General features: G+C 43.0%; 1 protein-coding gene across 1 annotated transcript; it reads left to right on the forward strand.

Annotated features, from left to right (window-relative positions):
• The first annotated feature begins 316 nt into the window (after positions 1 to 316).
• WDR82 (WD repeat domain 82) lies at positions 317 to 19438 on the forward strand. Its single transcript, XM_025456085.3, has 9 exons — positions 317 to 808; positions 5254 to 5351; positions 8146 to 8212; positions 13071 to 13170; positions 13644 to 13760; positions 13996 to 14151; positions 14556 to 14625; positions 15192 to 15334; positions 16633 to 19438. Exons 1-9 carry the CDS (start codon positions 648 to 650, stop codon positions 16660 to 16662), a joined length of 942 nt encoding a protein of 313 aa, XP_025311870.1. The 5' UTR covers positions 317 to 647; the 3' UTR covers positions 16663 to 19438.
• The last annotated feature ends 1559 nt before the right edge of the window (positions 19439 to 20997 follow it).

Here is a 20997-nt window from a genome sequence, read left to right on the forward strand (position 1 = left end):
GCAGTACCTGCTCCCCGTGGCCTGCGGAAGGGGGAGCCTCTAGGGGGGGCTGCGATCCTGGGGAAGGGGGAGCCTCTAAGGGGGACTGCGATCCTGCGCAAAGGCTCACGGCTCCCAGGCACAGCTGCCTCCGGGCCCAGCGGGAAGGCGGTGGACAACCGCGCCCCTCGGGCCCCACTGCGCGCCAGAGAATCGCCGCCTTCGGGCACCCCGCCACTCCACTCCGCTCCTGGGCGGCCGCACTGACGTCACCGCCCCACCGGCCCGCCTCGCGCCCCCGCTCCGCCCCGCCCCCTTTCCCGGCGTGCGCCGCGGTAAGGCTCCTCGCCCTCGGCTTCTGCCTGTCGTCCCAAGATGGCGGACACAATGAGCCGGCGTCGCGCCGGTTGGCCCTGAGGCGACCGTGAGGAGGAACGGTCCGCGAGCCCCCGCAGTCTGGCCCGAAGAGCGTCGCACGTGCAGGAGGAGGAAGGGGAGGAGGTGGGCCGACTGTCGGCTGCCCTTACGCTCGCCGCCGGCGCGGCGCCCGCCCCGCCCGGGTCGGCCCCTCGGCAGGCAGTCAGTCCGCCCGCCCGCTCGCCGCCGGGCCCCGCCCCAGCCCTGCGCCGCCGCCGCCGCCGCCGCCGCCTCCTCCAGCCGCCGCCGCCATGAAGCTGACCGACAGCGTGCTGCGGAGTTTCCGCGTCGCCAAGGTGTTTCGCGAGAACTCGGACAAGATTAACTGCTTCGACTTCAGCCCCAACGGCGAGACGGTCATCTCGAGCAGCGACGACGACTCGATCGTGCTCTACGACTGCCAGGAGGGCAAGTGAGTGCGGCGGTGGCCCTGGGCCCGAGCCCGAGCGTGTCGTCGGCCCGTTCCTCCCTCCCTCCTTCTCTTGGCCCAGCGCTCATCCCGCTGTCCGTCCCCTCCCCCGGCCCCGCCGCCCTCCCCCGGCCTGTTTTGCACTCGCTGCTGTCAGGGCCGCTTCCACTCCGAAGCCGCCCGGGAGACCTTTACTTTTCTTTTAAAAATGAGAGTGGTAAATAATATCCTTATCATTTCGTATGACTTCGGCCTCCTGGAAAAACGCTACTGCCTCGCTCTCCAAACCCCACCTTGACCTTGACCTTTAAACGCCCGGTCCGCCCACCTCGGCCCCGGCAGGCAGCTTTTCCGCTCCTCCGACTCTGTCAAAGGTGCCGGTCAGCTCCGACCCCCGCGCAGAACCGCAGAGGCTGCTCTCCTGCCTCAGTCGGCAGCGTCACAGCTCGCTCTGCCCTCCTCGGTGACCTCGATTCAGCCCTGGCACTCCGCCCATCCCCTGCCCCTCAGCTTCCCGCGGCCTTCTGCCGGAAGGCCGCGTGGGTCGTAGTTCTTAGCTGTCAGGATTTATTTGTTGTGCCTCTTTGGGCCTCCTGTCTTTTCCTTTCTGTTCCAAATCATTCTCTTACTCCCTCAGACCCGATGCCCACGTTTAGTTAACTAATGTAGTTAGTGGTAGTTAACTTTTTAACAACATCAGAAACTTTTCCTTTTTGTCAGGAAAAAAACGAACTTGGCCGTCCCATCCCGACCTGAGTGGGAACCTGCTATGAAAACAAAGAATACATTCTAATCTAACAATTTCATGTTTCCTCTTAGACACTTTTTTAAAAATTACACTTTTTAAGGGTCTGAAATTTGTGTTGCCCCAAGTCCTCTGGAGATCCATTGCACCCCATCTCTGTAAAGTCTTAAAAGCACATTTTGCCCTTTTCTCTGGGCATCTTGTCAGCTTCACCTACCCTTTGTAGACCTGCTTTGCTCTCTCCTTGTTAAATTGTGAGCTCCTTTGGAGCAGAAACTGGTTTAGGCTAGATTTTACTTTCCTCAGCCACCTTCCCCAAGTAGGTTTCCAGGTATTTGGTTTAATTCAGTGGCTACTGGTTTTGTCAGATTTCATTTTGTTACCTGGTTGCAGATCTTAGTTTTTGAGTCCTTGAGGTTTTCTATTCTCCCACTTTCCTTTTGCCTTTTATTTTGTTTTAAAACCAGTGCCTTCTATAAACTTTCGTTTGGAACTTATCTCTTCATTTGTGAATTTGGTTATCTAAAGTAATGCTGGTTTGATTTAAGCTGTATCTTCTCCCCAGTTTTTTTCCCCACGAGAGCTGTGAAAAAGTATTATGTAACTGGTTCTGGATCTGCCTGCAGTATATGGAAGACTGGCCTAAGTGGTGGTCCTGGGGAAAGAGAGAATTGTTAGCTGGACCATTATTCATTTAGTAGATGGATTTCTGTTCAGGTCTGGCCACTTGAATCAGCTTGGAAGAGAGTAACATATAAGTCTGCAGTGAGTGTCAGGGTTGCTGGATTCTGAAGCTAAAAGTAATTTGAAGCTGGCTGACTTAATGTTTAGTGCTTGTGCACAGATTAGAACCTCTTCCTGGAACCTGAGGATGGAGATGTATATTCTCATTCAAAGAAAATAAAGGTTGTGACATGTGACAGCATTTCTTAGTTGTCTTCAAATGTGGCATAATATCTACTCGTTGGAAGCAATGACAATGACTTGGAAGTCCTGTCTTGTTAAAAGTAAAATGCCAAAAAAAAAAAAAAAAAAAGTAAAATGTTAATTTTATGACAGTGCAGTTTATTTACTCATGTAGCAATTTTACATATTACAAACTTACAGAAAACTTAAAACAGTATTTCAAATTTCCCATATCATCTAGTAATTGGCTACATTTTACCCCTTTTGCTTTATCACTCTATGTAAATATTTAGGTGTGCATTTTTTTCTGAACCATTAGAGAATAAATTGGAGGTATCAAGCCCCTTCTCTCTAAACACTTCAACATGGATTTCCTAAGCAAAAGGACATTCTTTTATATAACCAGAGCACGTTATCCAAATTAGAAAATTTAGCATTGCTATAATAGTATAGGGCATGCTCTTTTAAATTTTCTCTTATCAGTGAATTGTGACATTTGGTCTGTGGCAAGAGTGTGGCCTGGTAGTTAGGTGACCTGGGTTCTAGTTTGGCCTTGTGACCAAGTATATGACCGAGGTCAGATCACTTCTCTGAATATTAGACGTCTTACACCCTAAAGAGTCCATGATCTTTTTTTTTTTTTTTAAATGATAGTCACAGAGAGAGAGAGAGAGAGAGGCAGAGACACAGGCAGAGGGAGAAGCAGGCTCCATGCACTGGGAGCCCGATGTGGGATTCGATCCCGGGTCTCCAGGATTGCGCCCTGGGCCAAAGGCAGGCACTAAACCACTGCGCCACCCAGGGATTCCGAGTCCATGATCTTAAGTGGTAATGTGAAGGGAAAAAAAATTGCCCCTAGTATAAGTCAAACCAACATTGGTAGAAGAGTTACTGCTTTTTCGGAAGGCATAGTAGCTCTACTAAATGGTACTAATGTTAGAATTTGAGCTTGAAAATGGCTAAAACAATGTTCTTTATGCTTCATATTTTCTAGTTTTGTGTTCATTTTGTCCATGTTTTGTTAACATCCACTGAGTGATTTTTCAACATGAAAGAATATAAAAGATTGACTTCTGGGTGATGCAAATTATTCATAGAGCAGGCTTTAATATTATTTATTCATACCTGATCATAAGAATCATAATTTGTGGAAAGAAACTTCCCAAAATATTCATGGAAAAATGTAGTGCATAGGCTTAGTAAAGATCCTGTGAAATGGATGTAAAAATTAGGATCTAGCTTTCAAACTAAGAAGTAATATGAGTTAAAAAATTTTCAGTTACTAAGAACAAAGGTTAGTGTTCTCGATAAATTTGAGACAAATAGAGCAAATGTAAGTGGAACTGAAAATTTTCCTTATACCGCACCCTTTAACATTGGCTCCTAAGGATATATCTTCACTAGTTTAGACCGAATTATTTAAATAAGTAAGCTGCTTTTTTCACTTGTAAAAACAAAGTACTCTTTTTTGAGAGCAAGAACCTGTGCTTGTGCATGCATGTGCTCACTCAGTTTACCACACAGTAACCCTGCAGCAGAACTCAGGACAGTGGACTCAACATGGTAGCCTTTGGGCTGATCTTTTTAGTTGAGCTAAAGGTTAAACGTGAGAAAGTGGAAAATTCAGTGCAGGGGAGTGAGAAGTCTTGTTTGGAAAAAGTTTTTATGTATCGAAACTCTTGACCTCACTGACATTAACAAAAATTGAAAATGCAAATATTTGACTTCTTAAAGCTGCTTGAGTAATCAGATTGTTCAGCATTTTGGTTCCATGGAGAGCGTGAACTTCTTTTTCAAAATTGGAACTCTTGGTAAACATTGGTACAGGATTTAGGAAATTCTCCTACACCTAAATGTAGAATATGGTGAATTTTTTGGTTAAAGTTTTGCTGAGATCTGTTTTATTAGCTTGATAATTGATCCTGAGGGTTCTATAAAGGGAAACATTGAAGGAACTTCAATGGATTGGTAACCTCTAGATTGGAAATATGTGATTTTACATTAAAAAGAAAACCAGGGGACCCCTGGGTGGCTCTGTGGTTTAGCACCTGCCTTTGCCCCAGGGCTTGATCCTGGAGTTCCAGGATCCAGCCGGCATGGAGCCTGCTTCTCCCTCTGCCTGTGTCTCTGCCTCTCTCTCTCTCTCTCTCTCATCTCTCTCTCATGAATAAATAAGTAAATCTTAAAAAAAAAAAAAGAAAAAAGAAAAAGAAAAGAAAAAAGAACCAGTGGCTAGTTTTTTCTAATGAAAGTTAGCTTTGCCTTCTATAGGACTCAGTAAGTACTTTGGACTTGCAGGGTAGGGAGGATGGATAGCTTCTGCAATAGCAGGTTATATTAGGAAAGGCAAGCAGTTTTGCATCTGGTTTCAGTTTTGATAAATCATTTCTTCTAGAAAAAAAGACCTTTATTTCTAAGTGAATGGCTTAAGAAAAGTTCTGGCCTCATTGGTTTGACATATTCCCATATCCCTCTTTGCCTTAAGTTCTGACTTGTGTTGTTTAATGTGCCTTTCTACCCAAATAGACGTACTTTTTCTCAAAATTTACTCACTTGAGCCCTCAAATTTACTCCCACTTCCTAACCTCAGCATTTGGTGTTCGGAGGTGAAAGTTGCACTTGATTGATTCTATTTGTTTCCTCTCTTTTGGAAAAAAATCTGTTTGTTTCCAGTGTTAGAGTTTCCCAAGAATCCTCATCCTTGCCACATCATTCAAGTGCTTCTCTTATATGAAGATCCCAGATTCGGTGATGGAGGATTTTGATGTTTTTCTCTCTCTGTCCATTTCCTCATCAGACCAAAGAGAACCCTGTACAGTAAGAAATATGGCGTGGACCTCATCAGATATACCCATGCAGCAAACACAGTCGTTTACAGCTCTAACAAAATAGACGGTAAGCAAGCCTTCTTTTTAGGAAGTTTTGGTCATAGTTTCTTTTAAATCGTTCTTGGAATCTTTGTGACTGCTTCTGCTCTGGTTAGAGTTAGTTTAATTTAAATAGTTTCTTATGATGTTAGCAATGCCAACATTGTTATGACTCAAGGGATGCTAGAAGCAATCCACTAGTACTTTGGAAGGACTTGAAACAGTATGAAAGGTCTCCAGATTAGAATGGAGAGTGGGTATAGGAAGCAATTGATTATGCTTATTGTTTGTACTTCTTTAAACTTGAAAGAATACTTTTAAAATATATAAAAGGAAAGAATACTTGACATATCACAAGTGGTAGATAACCACAAATGCTTGAGCTATGGTAATTTAAGGACCTTAGAGGAGTTTCTGGTGTATGCCCTATCTTTTATGGTGTGTGTCATAAAGGACAGTGTATTGACCTTAATTATCTTTGATTTCAGGGTCTTTTGTTCCTTTTCCCTTTTTACTTTTATTTATTTATTTATTTTTAAAGATTTTAAGTAATCTCTACACCTAATGTGGGGCTCAAAACTCACAACCCCAAAATCAAGAGTTGCATGCTCTACCAACTGAGCCAGCCAAGCACACCCTCCCCTTTTAACTTTTAACTAAAATTAATGTCTTTGAAGAGTAAAGAGTTATTTTTGGAAATTAAACTTGTGAATTTCTTTCTCTAATGATCTCTGTTTTTACCTCTATTTCCCCTGGAATAAGTCATTCTCAGTTGACAATTCATCTTAGTAATTGATCTATGTAACACTCATGTTAGGACTTTTTGTTTTTTTAAGAGAGTGTGATGAGGGGGGAGGGAGGGAGGCTCCACACCCAGTGCAGAGCCCAACTGGGGGCTCCATCTCACAACCCTGAGATCATGACCTGAGCTGAAATCAAAAGTCAGACAAGACACTTAACTAAGCTACCCATGCATCCCTACAGTAAAATTTTTCTGATGTCACCCAACAAAGATCACTTAGACTGCTATTGTGGCTATGCCTATCTCAGAGCAGATGGGCAGAAGTCTTTTTTTTTTTTATGAGACTTTTCTGCCTGTACTTGATTTTTAGTAAGTATATCATTTCTACTTTTCATGCCTCTATTTCAGAAGTGGTTTTCTAAGTAAGCAGTGCAATTGATGCTTTTGGACAAGAATATAAAACATTAGGATCCTGAGGAAACATATCTATGTGATCATCTGAATGACTGGTATACTTCTTCTGTTGGGGTATTTTTCCGGGTGATTAAATGTGAGGATTCTCCAAATATGGTGCAAAATGAGGCAAATGTGTGGCACTTGCAGCTTTGCTGCCAGGCCTCTGCTGTGAGGATGTTGCCTTTCCTGTCTCGAGTGCATCCTGAAGAGTTCCTCCAACGCTCCGTTTCCTTTTGCCTGATTCCAGGCTGAGGTAGTAGTTTGTACAGTTTGAGGGTCTATGATACCACCCGGTACAGGAGATAACTGTACAGGCCACTGCCTTGCCAGGAACAGTGCACCAGCTACTGAGTGGGGCGGAGAGGATGGCGACGCCCTGCTCATCTCTGGGAGAACAGGTAATGGGGAGGAAGTCTTTTTTTCTGCTTAGGGCAGGTGAGTCGTTACTAGAAATAGAACAACCAGAAAGATTTTGTAGTCGTCATTCTAGGACTTTGAAGATTTTCAAAGAAAACTATATTAGAGTTCCGTTTTGGAACTTAACAGAAAGTGCAATTTTCCCCTTCCCAGATCAAATGCCCTGTTATTAGAAAGTACCCCTGTGAACCACTGAAATGACTTAGTGCCTTCAGCCTCTTTGTTTCTGTGTTCTATTTGCCTCTAGAATATTCTTTCTGTGCTCTCCTGTCTGTATTTTGGCACCGTTGCCTCTTTCTCAACAATTGCTTCTTATTCCTAGTCTTTTTGGGGGCATAGCACTTTCCAGTTCTATTCTTTATGGCACTTCACTCCCTTCTCACCACCATCTTTTTTGTTTACTTTTTCAGATAGAATCGCTTGGGTTTTAAGAGTGTATTTTTCTCCCCAAGCACAAGCCTCTATGATTTTTCCTTTCTTTAATACTGGTAATCTCACTGCTATGACTTGTTGGTATATTAATGAGTTTAAGTTTTAAATATTTTAAGATATTTTTAATCCAGATTTCCTCATTTGTTCTTTTGACTACTTTATTATTATTTTTAACCTATTTCTCTGATACACAAAGTACCACTGGTTAATTTTAGAAGTAGTGGGACATTACTTTTTTTTCCATTTGTTTAGTTTTGATATAAATTGTATATCCAGTTAACATTTAGGTTAGAGTTGGGTTGACACACCGTTGGAGAACCCTGGACAAAAATATTATGCCAGAGTCCAGCCTGATCCTTAGTTTAGCATTGCTGCTTAATTCTTCGAGCCTGTTCCTCAGCAGCTAAATGTTTTCCTTTATGGCTTGCCATTTTGTGGGCACTAAAACTATTGTGTTTTGGAGGAGTGGCGCAGGCAGGTATTTTTGCAGGACAGGTTGCACTATAACTATGCAGAAGCCAAAGACTGGTGGTAACAATGACTTTAAACATTGCTCTATATGACATCAGTTTGAGAACTAAGCTTTTGAATTATGTGAAATCTGTAGTGCCCACCCCACTCTTCAGCTGTGGAGAGGAATTACTTAACCTTATTTATTTACACCTTGCTTGAGTTATGGAAACAATGAATTCTTTGATCTTGTTTTCAAGATGAATGCAAAGTAATTCCTTTAAAAATAATAGGATATCATCATGCCTTATTTGTCTTCTTACAGATACTATTCGTTACCTGTCCTTGCATGACAACAAATACATCAGATACTTTCCTGGACATAGCAAAAGGTAAGACCCAGGTGTTATAGGAGTAGATAATTCTTTTATCCCTGAGGTATCCAGAAACTGAGATTCGAGAGATTTTGTTAGTGAACTGAAGCTAGTTCCTCACCACTGTTTAGCATCCTTCTTAATCTTCTCTTGTTAACCCTCCTTAAAACAGCCAACACCTGATTACCTGAGGTTGTGGAAGCAGGGGGTAGGACTTTGTAGGTAAACTGAGATCTCAAGTTAAAACGTAATTAGGAAAAAAGTAAAAAAATAATAAAAATAATAAAATGTAATTAGGAAAAAAGTGGATTAAAGATACTCTGTGGAAACCTATGTAGTACAAATTATGTTTATCATTTAGGAACCCCAAATAATAATCAGATGTCCCTTAATGAAAGCACCATTTACGTGTATGAGGCCTCTTCCAGTATTGGTGGTCCCATTTCAGCAGACCCCTGCTTTACATAAGTATATTCCATGTGAAGATCTTAATGAGGATGCAAAAATATTTTTTTTTGCAAAAATATTATTAAATAAAATTGTCCTTTGCTACTTTTGAAAGTTCAAAAGCTTGTTTCCTTATTCTATTTTGTAGTGCATTTTATTTCTCTCTCCTACCCCAGTTTCCCCAGTGTTTTTTCTCCAGCTTTTTAAATTTGGGTTGAATGTTGAACTCATTTTCCTTTATTTTTTTATTTATTTTATTTTTTTTTTAAGATTTTATTTATTCATTTATGAGAGGGAGTGGGGGGGCAGAGACACAGGCAGAGGGAGAAGTAGGCTCCAAGCAGGGATCCTGATGTGGGACTCGATCCTGGGACTCCAGTATTACACCCTGGGCTGAAGGCAGGTGCCAAACTGCTGAGCCACCCAGGGATCCCCGAACTCCTTTTCATTTGGATGATATTTTAATCACTGAGGGTATTTTGTCATGCTTTTGTTTGCAAATACAGCATTACTCCAGTACGACTTGGAGTGGTATGGAACCCTGGCAGGAGGGGGGCCAAGAGCACCGTTTTCAGCTCCGCTTCTGATTGGGCAGGGCATATCTGTGCTGAAGATGAAGGGTAGCAGCTGTTGGTTACTGTGTTGTTCCAAACAAAGAATGGCTTGTGACAAGTAGATGTTTTTGCTTCTTTGTAGTCAAATTAATGTTCACAAATGTATTGTCTGTAATTATAAGTTGATTGCAGTTGTTTAAAATTCTTTCCAATCTTCTTAATTATCCATCCTCTTGATGTTCTGATTCTTAGATGACTTTGTGCCTCTTTTGTTTTGAGAAAATCAAGGCCATCCAAAATGAGTTCTTTTCAACTTCTATCCCTTTTGCCTCTTCCTTAGAACCCTTTTCTTGAAAAGAAATAGGCTTTCTTCCTTGACAAAACCAACCTCCCTCCTTCTGCTTGCTTCTGTTTTTTTAACTAGACTTTTCCTTGTTGCCTACAAACTTACTTGGTCTTCTTTATCTTAAATCTATTTCTTGAACCTATTTCCCACTCCTTTTAACTGTCAAACATGAAAGAATAATCTACATACTCCCATCTCCACCTCCTCACACTCATTCACTGTTTAAATTATTCGGTCTATTCCTAGAATCATTTGTGGGGCTTTTTCTAAGCTGTTTTATTTCCCTTTTCCTGCTGCCTCCCGTTAAAATATACTGCCTTGGGGTTTTGTATGCTTTTATTTTATTTTATTTTTTTTTTTGGTGCTCAGTTTCTCCACGACTTTTATTTTCCTTTGGCAGCTTGCTTTTCCCATCTTGGTTCTACTCTTGTTATTCTTGGCCTCCCTTCTTTTGACTTTAAAATAAACAAGGTTCTACCCTAGTTTTTCTTCCTCTCTTTATATTTTTCAGATATCTCCATCACTAATTTCATTCACCTCTACTCAGATGGCTTCCCAAAACAGTGTTTTCAATTCATGTCTATTCTGATTTCCAGACTCCATTTCCACCTCCAGGTTTTATATACGTCTAAGTAGGTGTTTCTTTCATGCCCCCACCTGATAGGTCCAGCACACCATCCCTCGTTGTTACATGCCTTGGGCCCACTCTTCTCTGTTTGTGTCATATTTCCTCATCACTGTTCTTCTAATTATCCTGACTCAAAGCCTCTGTTACTTGTTTGCTTTCTTTCCCTGCTTTCACATGTAGTGAGCTGTTAATCCTATTGATTCTGCCTAGGTTTAACCTCATGTGTCACTTCGCTCTGTTCTTTCCTTTTCTTCTGCCCCAGCTCATGCCCTATATCAAGTGAATTATTGGCAAATCCTAATTAATCTCCCAATCCCTCATCATCCTGCTTTAGCATCCTATGTACAGCTCTGACCACTTCACAGTCTCTGCCCGGAAACTTTAATGGTTCGCTGTATCTGTCTGCTCCTTTCCTTTGGAATCAAGCTTGCCTCCCTTCAGCTCTCATTTTCTTAGCATTATCTCCTGACATTTGAGTTAAGGTGAACTCTGGGCTGCTTCCTGAATGTGGACCTCATGCCTTCCTACCTGGCACTTTTTCTGTAAGGGCATTTCCCGATGAAATCCTGTCCTCTATGTGTGCTGCTTCTTCTGGAAGGCCTTCTCTGACCATCTCTCAGATTTCTTTGGGCTAGTTAAGCTTTCTTATTTCTTAAAGTTGAGGTTTTGCTTCTCATTGTATATCCTTTATCTCTTAGCATAGAGTCTTGTGCCAAGACAGATTTCCTCTGAGCTTTTGCCCTGAATACCATGGCATTAAAATTACATGTCCACATGCATTCTGCTCACTCTTTTATTACCACCTCAGCATTCAGGAAATTTTGGCTTACGATATCTTTAAATGTTTAAGTTGAGGAACTAGTCCAGATATTAGTTGAGTTGAATTGTTAGAAATTCTTCTTTAGATAAAAACTTTATTTAAAAAAGTGTATTTTCTCATTTTCTATTCATGGCATAAATTTTAATTCTTTCCAGTGGCACGAAAACTTCCTGAACCCCTTACAGTGTCATCCAAAACTTGAACAACTTCTATTTCTAGATTTTTTTTTTTTTTTTTTAAGTTCATTCACGGGATCCCTGGGTGGCGCAGCGGCTTAGCGCCTGCCTTTGGCCCAGGGCGCGATCCTGGAGACCCGGGATCGAATCCCACATCAGACTCCCGGTGCATGGAGCCTGCTTCTCCCTCTGCCTATGTCTCCGCCTCTCTCTCTCTGTGTGACTATCATAAATAAATAAAAATTTAAAAAAAAGTTCATTCACAAATAAGCTGTGCGATTTTGGTCATCTTTTTGACTTCAAGCTTTTGTCAAAATGAGATAGCACAACACCAACATTTCTTTTATAATCTTCATCTATAATATCAGCTCCTGTATCTGTGAAGTGTTTTACAGCCAAGCCAGAATGTATGGAACTACTCTTCCATAATTCGGAAGGAAGAGTTATCCAAATGTCTGTTTTCACAAGGGCTTTCTCTGTAGGTGGTACTGTAGAATCATAGGTGCTATATAGGTCCTAGCTCCCCTCATTTGGGTTGGGGTTGTGGTGTGTTCTGAGAGGCAGATGAAGTAGAGCCACGTGCCGTCCTTCCTTGCAGGCCAGGCCCAAATGCTTGGGAGGCAGTGTGTATCTTCAGAGCAGGGTGTGGTAGAGTGAGAAAATGAGCAGAGGGGACAAGAGAGCTCAGGGTGAACCTTTTGAAGAGAGGTCTTCTAGTGAGTGACTCTTAATGCTATAACCACAAAAGGGGACCCATATCAAAAATAGTTGCTATTAGCACAGACCTGTGGCTTAGTAAGTGTGGTGCCCAAGCCAACAGTCTTATCATCACCTAGGAGCTTGTTAGAAAGAAGTACAAGTTCTCAGACCTCACCCCAGACCTACTGGATTAGAAGTTCTAGGAGTAGATCCCAGTAGTCTGTGTTTCAGTCCACCCCTCGGGTGATGCAAATGGCACTCAGGTTTGAGACTGTTAGTGTAGTCCTCAAAACTCTAAGGAATCATGAGAGTTTTTTGTTTTGTTTTTTAATTGTAATATAGTTTAATACCATAAATTCATCCTCTCAGAGTACCCAGTTCAGGTTTTTAGTATATTCACAGAGTTGGGCAACAATCATCACTAATCCAAAACATTTTCATAACTCCCAAATAGAAACCCTGCACCCATTAGCAGTCACTTCTCATTCCCTCTTCTCAAGTCCCCAGCAATCACTAATCTACTTTCTGTCTCTATAGCTTTGCTTATTCTGGATATTTTGTGTAAATGAGACACTGTGTGGCCTTTTATGTCCAGTTCTTTCATTTACCATGTTTCCAAGGTGAATACATGTTGTAACATGAACCAGGGCTTCATTTCTTTTTGTTAACAAATAATGTTTTATTATATGTATGTACCACATTTTGCTTATCCATTCATTAGTTGATGGGCATTGGGGTTGTTTCTACTCTTCGGGTAATATGAATAATGCTGCTGTGGACATATGTGTACATTTTTGTGTAGACATACTTTCATTGCCCTTGGGTATATACCTAGAAGTGGAATTTCTGGGCCCTTTAGTAATTATCTGTCTTTAACTTTTTGAAGAACTGGAAAACTTAAAAAGCAACTGCACCATTTTACATTCCAGTCAGCAATGCGTGAGAGTTCTAATTTCTCCATATCCTTACCAACACTTATCTATTGTGAAGTAATATCTCCTTGTGGTTTGATTTACATTTTTATGTTGTAGTTTTGTTTCTTTTCTCATTATATTAGTTGCCTTTGGTTATTCCAGATTACTTGTATATGTATGTTTCTTAAAATGGCAGTTTTGGAAGAACAGGTGTAGATAGAGGGGTTTAGAGTTCACATCCAATTTTTGCAAATATTTTGCTTCAACTCCTATTTATCTTGATGCATTGCAGGGTGGTGGCCTTGTCCATGTCACCTGTGGATGACACTTTCATTTCTGGGTCTCTTGATAAGACCATTCGACTCTGGGATCTCCGGTCTCCTAACTGCCAGGTAATGGTACCTCACAGTTACACTTTGAGTGTTTTCTATGGTAGGCAATGTCATCAGCTCCTCCTCTCAAAGAAAGGAGAAAGTAATGATTCTATTTTGAGATCCCAGAGTCTTTCTAAACTTTGGAGAAAATCTGTCTTCCTGGTAGGTAGCTGGTAATTAAGCAAATACACTAATCCAGTGCATATTGTGTTATGCTCTGTGGCTTTTTGCTTTCAAAACCGTTTTCCTAAAACCTGTGAGCTATAGCTTTTATTTGAATTCAGTGTTTATAGAATTGTACAGTTAGGGCTGATGAAGCTAGTTTTATGGAGATGTGTTTGTAAAAACCCTCATTTTAGTTTTTTGCTTTTTCATTCCCTAGGTAGGCAGGTATCCTTTTTTGTGTCCCTTTCTTAGTTTTTATTGGAAAAAATTAATTATATAATGGTAGAATCCTGGGTTCATTAACTTTTCTTTTTATTTTTTCTTAGGGCCTCATGCATCTACAAGGCAAGCCAGTTTGTTCCTTTGATCCAGAAGGGTTAATTTTTGCTGCAGGTGTCAATTCTGAAATGGTTAAACTTTATGACCTTCGCTCTTTTGATAAGGTAAAACCTTTGAGTCTTTGAGCTATCTTGACATTACAGAAGTTTTGAAGGGTAAGATGGGAGCCTTTTCCATGGTAGAGGAGGTATGTGGTAGACTTTAGAGAATGTTGGAGCAGTAGTTCTCCCTCTGCGTTTCCTAGTCAAAAAGAAATCTAAAGGGACAGAATCAGAGTTGGCTCTGGCAAGAGGAACACTGATGGGCCTTGGGCTGGGGCTGCTGTCTTTATCATTTCAGGGGCCATTTGCGACTTTTAAGATGCAGTACGATCGGACTTGTGAGTGGACAGGACTTAAGTTCAGCAATGATGGTAAACTCATCCTCATCTCCACCAATGGCAGCTTCATCCGTCTCATCGATGCATTCAAAGGAGTGGTGATGCACACCTTTGGGGTGAGCTGACAACCTTTGAGCGTAGTTATTTCTGTGGTCTCACCTCCTGGGCTGAGAATTATGTTAGCTGGTTGGTGACCAGCAGTTATCCTTAACTCACCAATGGAGGCACGGGCTTGCATTTTCATTCTGGACATGAACTTCTCTTGGATTCCGAGACATTCACTTCTCACACAGTGACCCAAATTTGGAGTTTAGATACAAAATAATCCTTGACCATAATAATTTGATTGTTGCATTGAATATGGAGCTGGAGATGGGGTTGAATTGTAAAGAGTACCAACCTTGTGTGGAACATTGGTGACACTACACATGAGGAGGAGAGGGTTTCATGGAAAGGTGATGTGTGTGCTGGGTCAGTGTTTGCAGGCAGGGCTGTGATAAGAGAACTGTTCTTTTTCTAGGGTTATGCCAATAGCAAAGCTGTTACTCTGGAAGCCTCATTTACTCCAGACTCCCAGTTTATTATGATTGGTAAGCTTTCTTTATCCCCCTTGGAGGTTATTTCTCTGGTACTGTACATTTGTTTCTTGTGTTATTTTTGTTAGTTTTAACTAATTAAGATACTACTTATTATCCTTTTGATAGACATTCTCAGATTTCAGTATAGTACATTATGCCAAAAGTGTAGTGTCTTTATCCTGATTTTGCAGTTCTTTACTGGGATTAACGTTGATCTTCCCTGGATTAGCATAAGAATTAAACTCTTACAAGCACAATATTACTAGTAATACTAACTTCCTGATATAACCCTACATTAGGTTGTCAGTGGCTCAATGTTGGTAGGGTGTGATAGTATTCAGCCTCCTTTTTACATGAGAAAACTGAAGTTACAGGGGAAATGACTTGCTCAGGAACAAATAACTACAGTTAAGATCAGTTTCAGTTTCCAAAGTCTCTTTTCTTTACTGCCTTTTCGTCCTCAATTTCTGATGAGGGGCCCGAAGCTGGGCTTTTCTGCAGATATCAATCCATATCTTTCCTATTTGTTTTTTCATTGCACCTTGAGCTGTTGTATTTTTCTTTACCATTCCCTTTAGGTTCAGAGGATGGCAAGATCCATGTCTGGAATGGAGAGAGTGGTATAAAAGTAGCTGTGTTGGATGGCAAGCACACAGGCCCCATTACTTGTTTGCAGTTCAACCCCAAGTTCATGACCTTTGCCAGCGCATGTTCCAACATGGTATGTGAACATGACTCCCACTTAGGGGCCCTTTCTGGTTGGGGTGGTAGGTGCTTCAGTGAGCACGGCAAGCTGCATTGTAAATAGGTATGTTACAAGAAGCACCTGGTGGCCTGGTGAAAGATCAGTCCTTAAGTGTCAGACTCTTGATTTCAGCTCAGGTTGTGATCTCAAGGTCCTGGGATCAAGCCCTGAGTCAGCCTCCCTGCCTAATGGGAAGTCTGCTTCTCTCTCTCCCTCTACCACTACCCCCCTAAATAAATAAATCTTAAAAAAATAAAAATAAAAAAAAGTAAAAGACCAGTCCAACCAGAGATCAGATAATAGGAGGTAGTGAACCAGGGAAGCCACCAGTTGAGGAACAAGAACTTGCATGCTTGTCCTATACCTATTTATTAAAAGATTTTACTTGAGAGAGAGCGAGCGAGTGACAGCACGAGCAGGGTGAGGAGCAGAGGGAGAAGCAGACTCCCCACTGAGCATGGAGCCCCACATGGGGCTCAATCCTGCAACTCCAAGATCATGACCTGAGCCAAAGACAGATGCTTAACCAGCTGAGCCACCCAGAAGCCTCAATTTTGTCTTTTAAAATATTTTGAAGAAATAAAATATTACCAGCCTTTTGTGGCTACAGCCTCTCGGTGTGCCATTTCTTTCAGTTTTTGCTGAAAAACTCAGAATTTCTTACAATTGATCATAACTCATTACTTAGAATTTCCTCTAGGCCCCTGTCTCTTCTTTAGACAATGCTAGTGCTAGAACAAAGCATGTCTCAGTCACAGTTTCTTTTTGGCATCTCTTAAATCTACCTGAGTATTTGAGGATGAGGGATTTTGCTTTAGCCTACCCAGAACACATTGCCCCCTTGCTCTTTTTTTTTTTTTTTCCAACTAAGGAAAGTGTTGGAAAGAAATGTGGCAAAACCATCCAGTTCAATCCCTTTCACTTTTTTACAGCTCAGGAAGGAGAGGACCTATTGGAGGTTACCTGGCAGATTAACAATGAGGCCAGGTTACCTAGATACCCACTTCTCAGACAGCTTTCCTGTTTTTCCTTACCATTGGACCTCTAGGGTAGGAGGTAGACAGTGTTGGAGACAGAACTAGCTTAACTTTCGTGTGGAGGGGGCAGTGTTTCTCCATAGATTGCCTGAATTGATTGGTAATGAGAGAAGGCCACCAGCTGTAATTCCTCACCAATGGGGTTGGGCATGGTGATGCTGTGGTGAGGAGTAAGAACCCTCAGCATTGAGGAGAGAGGGTTGCCTTTTTAAAAGTTGACTTTGTTTCTCCTTCCAGGCCTTTTGGTTGCCTACCATTGATGACTGACCTTGGTGCTGCTCGGCTGTTTATGTACAGTGAGGGTGGCCAACAGGAAAAAACTCAGAGGGGACTGAGATACTGGATTGGATCATTTGACTGGGCTGGAGAGCATCCTTCCACATGGCCTTCCCATGGATGTGCTGTACATCTGCTCAAAAGAAAAAAAGGACTTTGCCGAGCTTCTTCAAAAAGACTCTTGGTGTGGCAGATTCTATCAGGACTTCAGATTTTCCAGCTGTCACTGCACTGAGCTCCTCCAGAGGAGTGACCAGATTCATGATTAGGGTATACTGGGGCCCTCAAGACGCCTTCAATTTTGAATGTATTTGCTGCTGAGGAGCCGGTGAAGTTGTTAATTCTGCACATCCCTTCTCCCACCCCTGTAAATGCATGGGAAGCTACAGTTCTGGTTTTGAGATGCTAAGGGCAGCTCAGCACCCCTTGCCCTCACCCTGCATGTCTTGTTACTGGGTCTCCCCGTGTCATTGTGGCATTGTTCCACAACCATCATGTCACTTAGGTGCCAAACATTTACAGAAATAAGTCTTCATGTATCTTGGGGTAAGAAAGGGACAGATACAGAAAGGAGGACCTTGTCAGGAACCCTTGTGAGTTAGTTGTAAGGGTAGGTGATCAGGGCATGCCTCAAGGCTCTGAGTTTTGGGTGGGAAATGGCACAGGAGCCTGAGAGAGTGGGAAGTGGAGGTTGCAGGTGAGGTAAGTTCCTATTGCTGGGCAGTTTAGCGGTAGCCTGATGTGATCCCCTATCATTAAGACAAACCTGCAGTCTTTCTTGGTGCCTGCCAAGCTTGGTTTTATACAAAAGCAAGGTGGGAGTTTATTTTTGTACATGAGATACATCACGCTTTCCTGTGGGCCAGTATTGTGGAGTGAGTCTGAGTTGTTTACACTGATGCCTTCCCTGCCCACCCCAAATTGTGTACAGTCTCCAGAGGATACCACCCCTTTTCCAGCTCCCAAGTAAGAGCTGGCTCTAGGCCTGTGTTATATGTTATATTTAGCCTTTTTATATATGACATGGGGTTTCTGTTGTTGGTATTTTAGCACAGTGTGTACACCTTCATTTAAATATATCCGTGTGTGCATACATATGTATATATATGTATGTATGTATGTATGCATGCATATATATATATGTATATGGAATATGTCACTTCTCAAGAGTTCAGCAGAAGGAGATGGGGTCCTGCAGCCCAGGAGAAAGACTGCATCCTTTCTAATAGTGTTTGCCACAAGTGTTAGTCTTCTCTATTAACTTTTTCCTTTGGGAGACAGAATGAAGCAAAGCTTCAAGTGTTTGCTGTTCCCATGGCAGCTAAATGAGGGTCTTGGGATAACTTCCCTTGTGTTCCTCAAGCCGCACTTTGGGGCCCTTTCTGCAGTATTAGCCCCCTTTTTTGCTCGGTGATGCTCTGTCTGCGCCTGTACGTGTGTGACAGTCACTTTTGCATGCCTTTTGTGTCTGGCTTCTAGCGTTTGGGGACAAGATGCTGGAACCAGAGCATTTTCAGTTTGAAGCTTCTTTTCCAATTACAGGTCATTCCTGTTTACCTGGTATGTCTGCTTTCTTCTTTTCCTTGCCTTCTCTTGGAAGGGGGAGAGGTCTTGATCAGGGTTGAGATGAGCTAAGACTGGCTCATAGCCTTTCCTTCCCCTGTTATGGCCTTCTTAAAGCTGGACCAGTGGCATGTTATTTCACTAAGTCCCCAAACACGTGAGCAGGTCATACATTCCCTGCAGATACAGAACCAGGCTCAGCAAGGTTATGATTTGCCCAAGAGTACACAGCTGCTAAAGGGGGGAGCAAGCCATTAACTGCTTTTGTTCAGCAGCCGGAATAGGCTGTGAATTGCTAGCAGTTACTGTTTTGTTAGCAGTTACTTTTGACTTGTTCCTCAAGCTTAAAGGGCAAGGGGCATACATCTTTTCAAAACGTAGACTGGAATCTGCAATGCCACCATCAATAGCTCTGCCTTCTCAGAGTGGAAGAACTTTTAGAAACCAGATGATCTGAGCTATTACTGCCCACTCATGGCTCTTCAGGGTAGAAAATTCATGGTAGGAGTAACTGTCCAGAGAGTGCTTGAGACTGTGGATTTACAAGGGCTGCATAATTAACATACCTGCAACCAGAGCAGCCACTTGCCTGTCAGTAAGGAAGAGGATTTCTATTGAGTTTCTGTGTGTCCAAAGCTGAGGTACCATGTCCTTTGAAATATGCACAGCACTGCCTCTCTTTCTAGGGACCTGTGGCTAGAGAGCTGGCTCCTGAGTGTGGAAGGAAAGAGGAAAGATACTGGCTGGAAGTGACTGGAAACGATGTGGGAATGAGGCAGAATAAAGGGAGCAGAGGTATGGGGCTGCAGGGATGCTCTCAGTGGAGCCAGGGGTACTCCAGCTCTCTGGGGTGGGAGGGGGCACACACCGTACGTACTCTCAAGAGTTTAGGCCAAAGCCACCAGTTTGTAAGTGACACTGCACTGCTCAACCACCAGCCAGTGGGGTGTTTTTATTTTTATTATTTTTTAGACAAAAACTTCCCTGTTGCAATCATAATTAATGCTTATTGAGGAAATTTGGGGAATTTTTAAATGAATCAGTTCGCCACCCAAATGCTACCACTGTTAATCTTTTGGTGTTAAATGTTCCTCTAGACATTTCTGTGCATAGATTTTTGGTGTGTTTACATAGTTGTTATTCTACTGTATATACAATTTTATGTCCCTTTTGTACTTAACATATAAACATTTTTTCCATGTTACCAGTCTTAAAGTTTTATGGCTGTAGACTCCGTTGTTGAGTTTCCATAGCATGGTTTGCATGGTTCCTAGAGTTGGGAGGGAGGGGTGGGTTGTCTCCTGTTAGTCCTCTTGACTCACCCTGGGACTCATAATGCTGTGTGGATGGATTGTTGGACTCCCTGGGACTGCCCCTGCCTGTTCCCGGTGACCAAGGCCTGTGGCCTGGCTGGTGGGAAAAAACCCTAGACCCAAACAACGCATAGCAGCCTGGGTGGTCTCAACCACAGGCTCTAATAGCAGCCACGGGGCCAGAAATGAGTGACTGGGAAGACCCAACCTGAGACAGCACTGAAATAGTATTTCAGACGCTGGCACGTACCTCAGGCTGCCTTTCATGCCCCATTGTTACCTCAACCCTTGATCAGATCGGCAGCTTCTAGCTGGAATAGTTTGCCCTGCTACAGTGGCCCTGGCTTCTATGGGGCAAAGATAATGGGGCTGCTTCTCTTAGGCTCCTGTACCAGTTCTGGCAGAGGGCCTGCCCAATAGCTTGATAACCCATTGCCTGGCTTGTGAGTTGGTAACTCCTCGAATGTGTGCACTAACTCAGGATCCTCAGAGCTGCAGGACCTGCTGCCTACCTCTTCCTGCTTCTCTCTGAACTAGAGAAGACCTCCTTGGGCCTGCCACTTTGCCCATAGTCATTGGAGGTTGGCCAAAGAATATGAAGAGCCTGCAGAGGGAACATCCCAGCTTGTGAGCAAGAGGCCATGCATAGGTTCTCCTGGCAGAACAGATCAGTCAAGGAGAAAGAGCCCCCCGCCCACAGTCTGGTGGGAAAGCTGCTGCATTCGGCTCTGCTAAGACCCATGAACACACAGATCAGGGTGGCTGACCCTGCAGCAGTCACTCCTGTCAATTTGGCGGGATTGCACTGGAGAGACCTGCTGTGCCCACTCCCTGGGCTTTGGCCTTGTGTTGAGAAGCAAGAGCAGGCAGTGGGCTGGGTCAGAAGCTAAGTCATCAGGCTGCTGGGGTGAGCTTCCTTAGCAGCTGACATGAGAGACAGGCACAGGATGCTGCCCACACTGCTGGGGGATAGGGGTGGTTGCTGCAGACAGAGGAAGTAAGAGTGCACAGGTCGTAAGGCACACTCCTGCATTTACCAGCCATCTAAATAGAGCAGGCTGGAGAGGCTGCCACTGCTTCTGGGGCCACCAGTTTGTCAGGACTTTGCTGTGGACAGATGGGAGGCCCAGAAGTAGCTGGGCTGTGGGACAGGTCTGAAAAACAAGAAATTTGGTAGTTTTCCCCTATCCCTTCCCTGGAGAATATAGGAAATGGAGTCTAAAATGAGTTCATTAGGGGGGCCTGCCTGCTTAATTAAGTCACTAGAGCATGTGTCTCGATCTCAAGGTCGTGAATTCAAGCTCCACATTGGGCACAGAACTTACTTTAAAAAAATAAAGTGGGCAAATTAAATAAAATGAGTTAATGGGCAGGAAAGGGGGCCTGAGAGCCTCCCCAATAAACCATACATAAATTTTACCATCAATTCTGGTGCCTCTTTGCTCATGTT

Source organism: Canis lupus, chromosome 20 (assembly GCF_003254725.2).
Source record: "Canis lupus dingo isolate Sandy chromosome 20, ASM325472v2, whole genome shotgun sequence".
Taxonomy (NCBI): domain Eukaryota; kingdom Metazoa; phylum Chordata; class Mammalia; order Carnivora; family Canidae; genus Canis; species Canis lupus.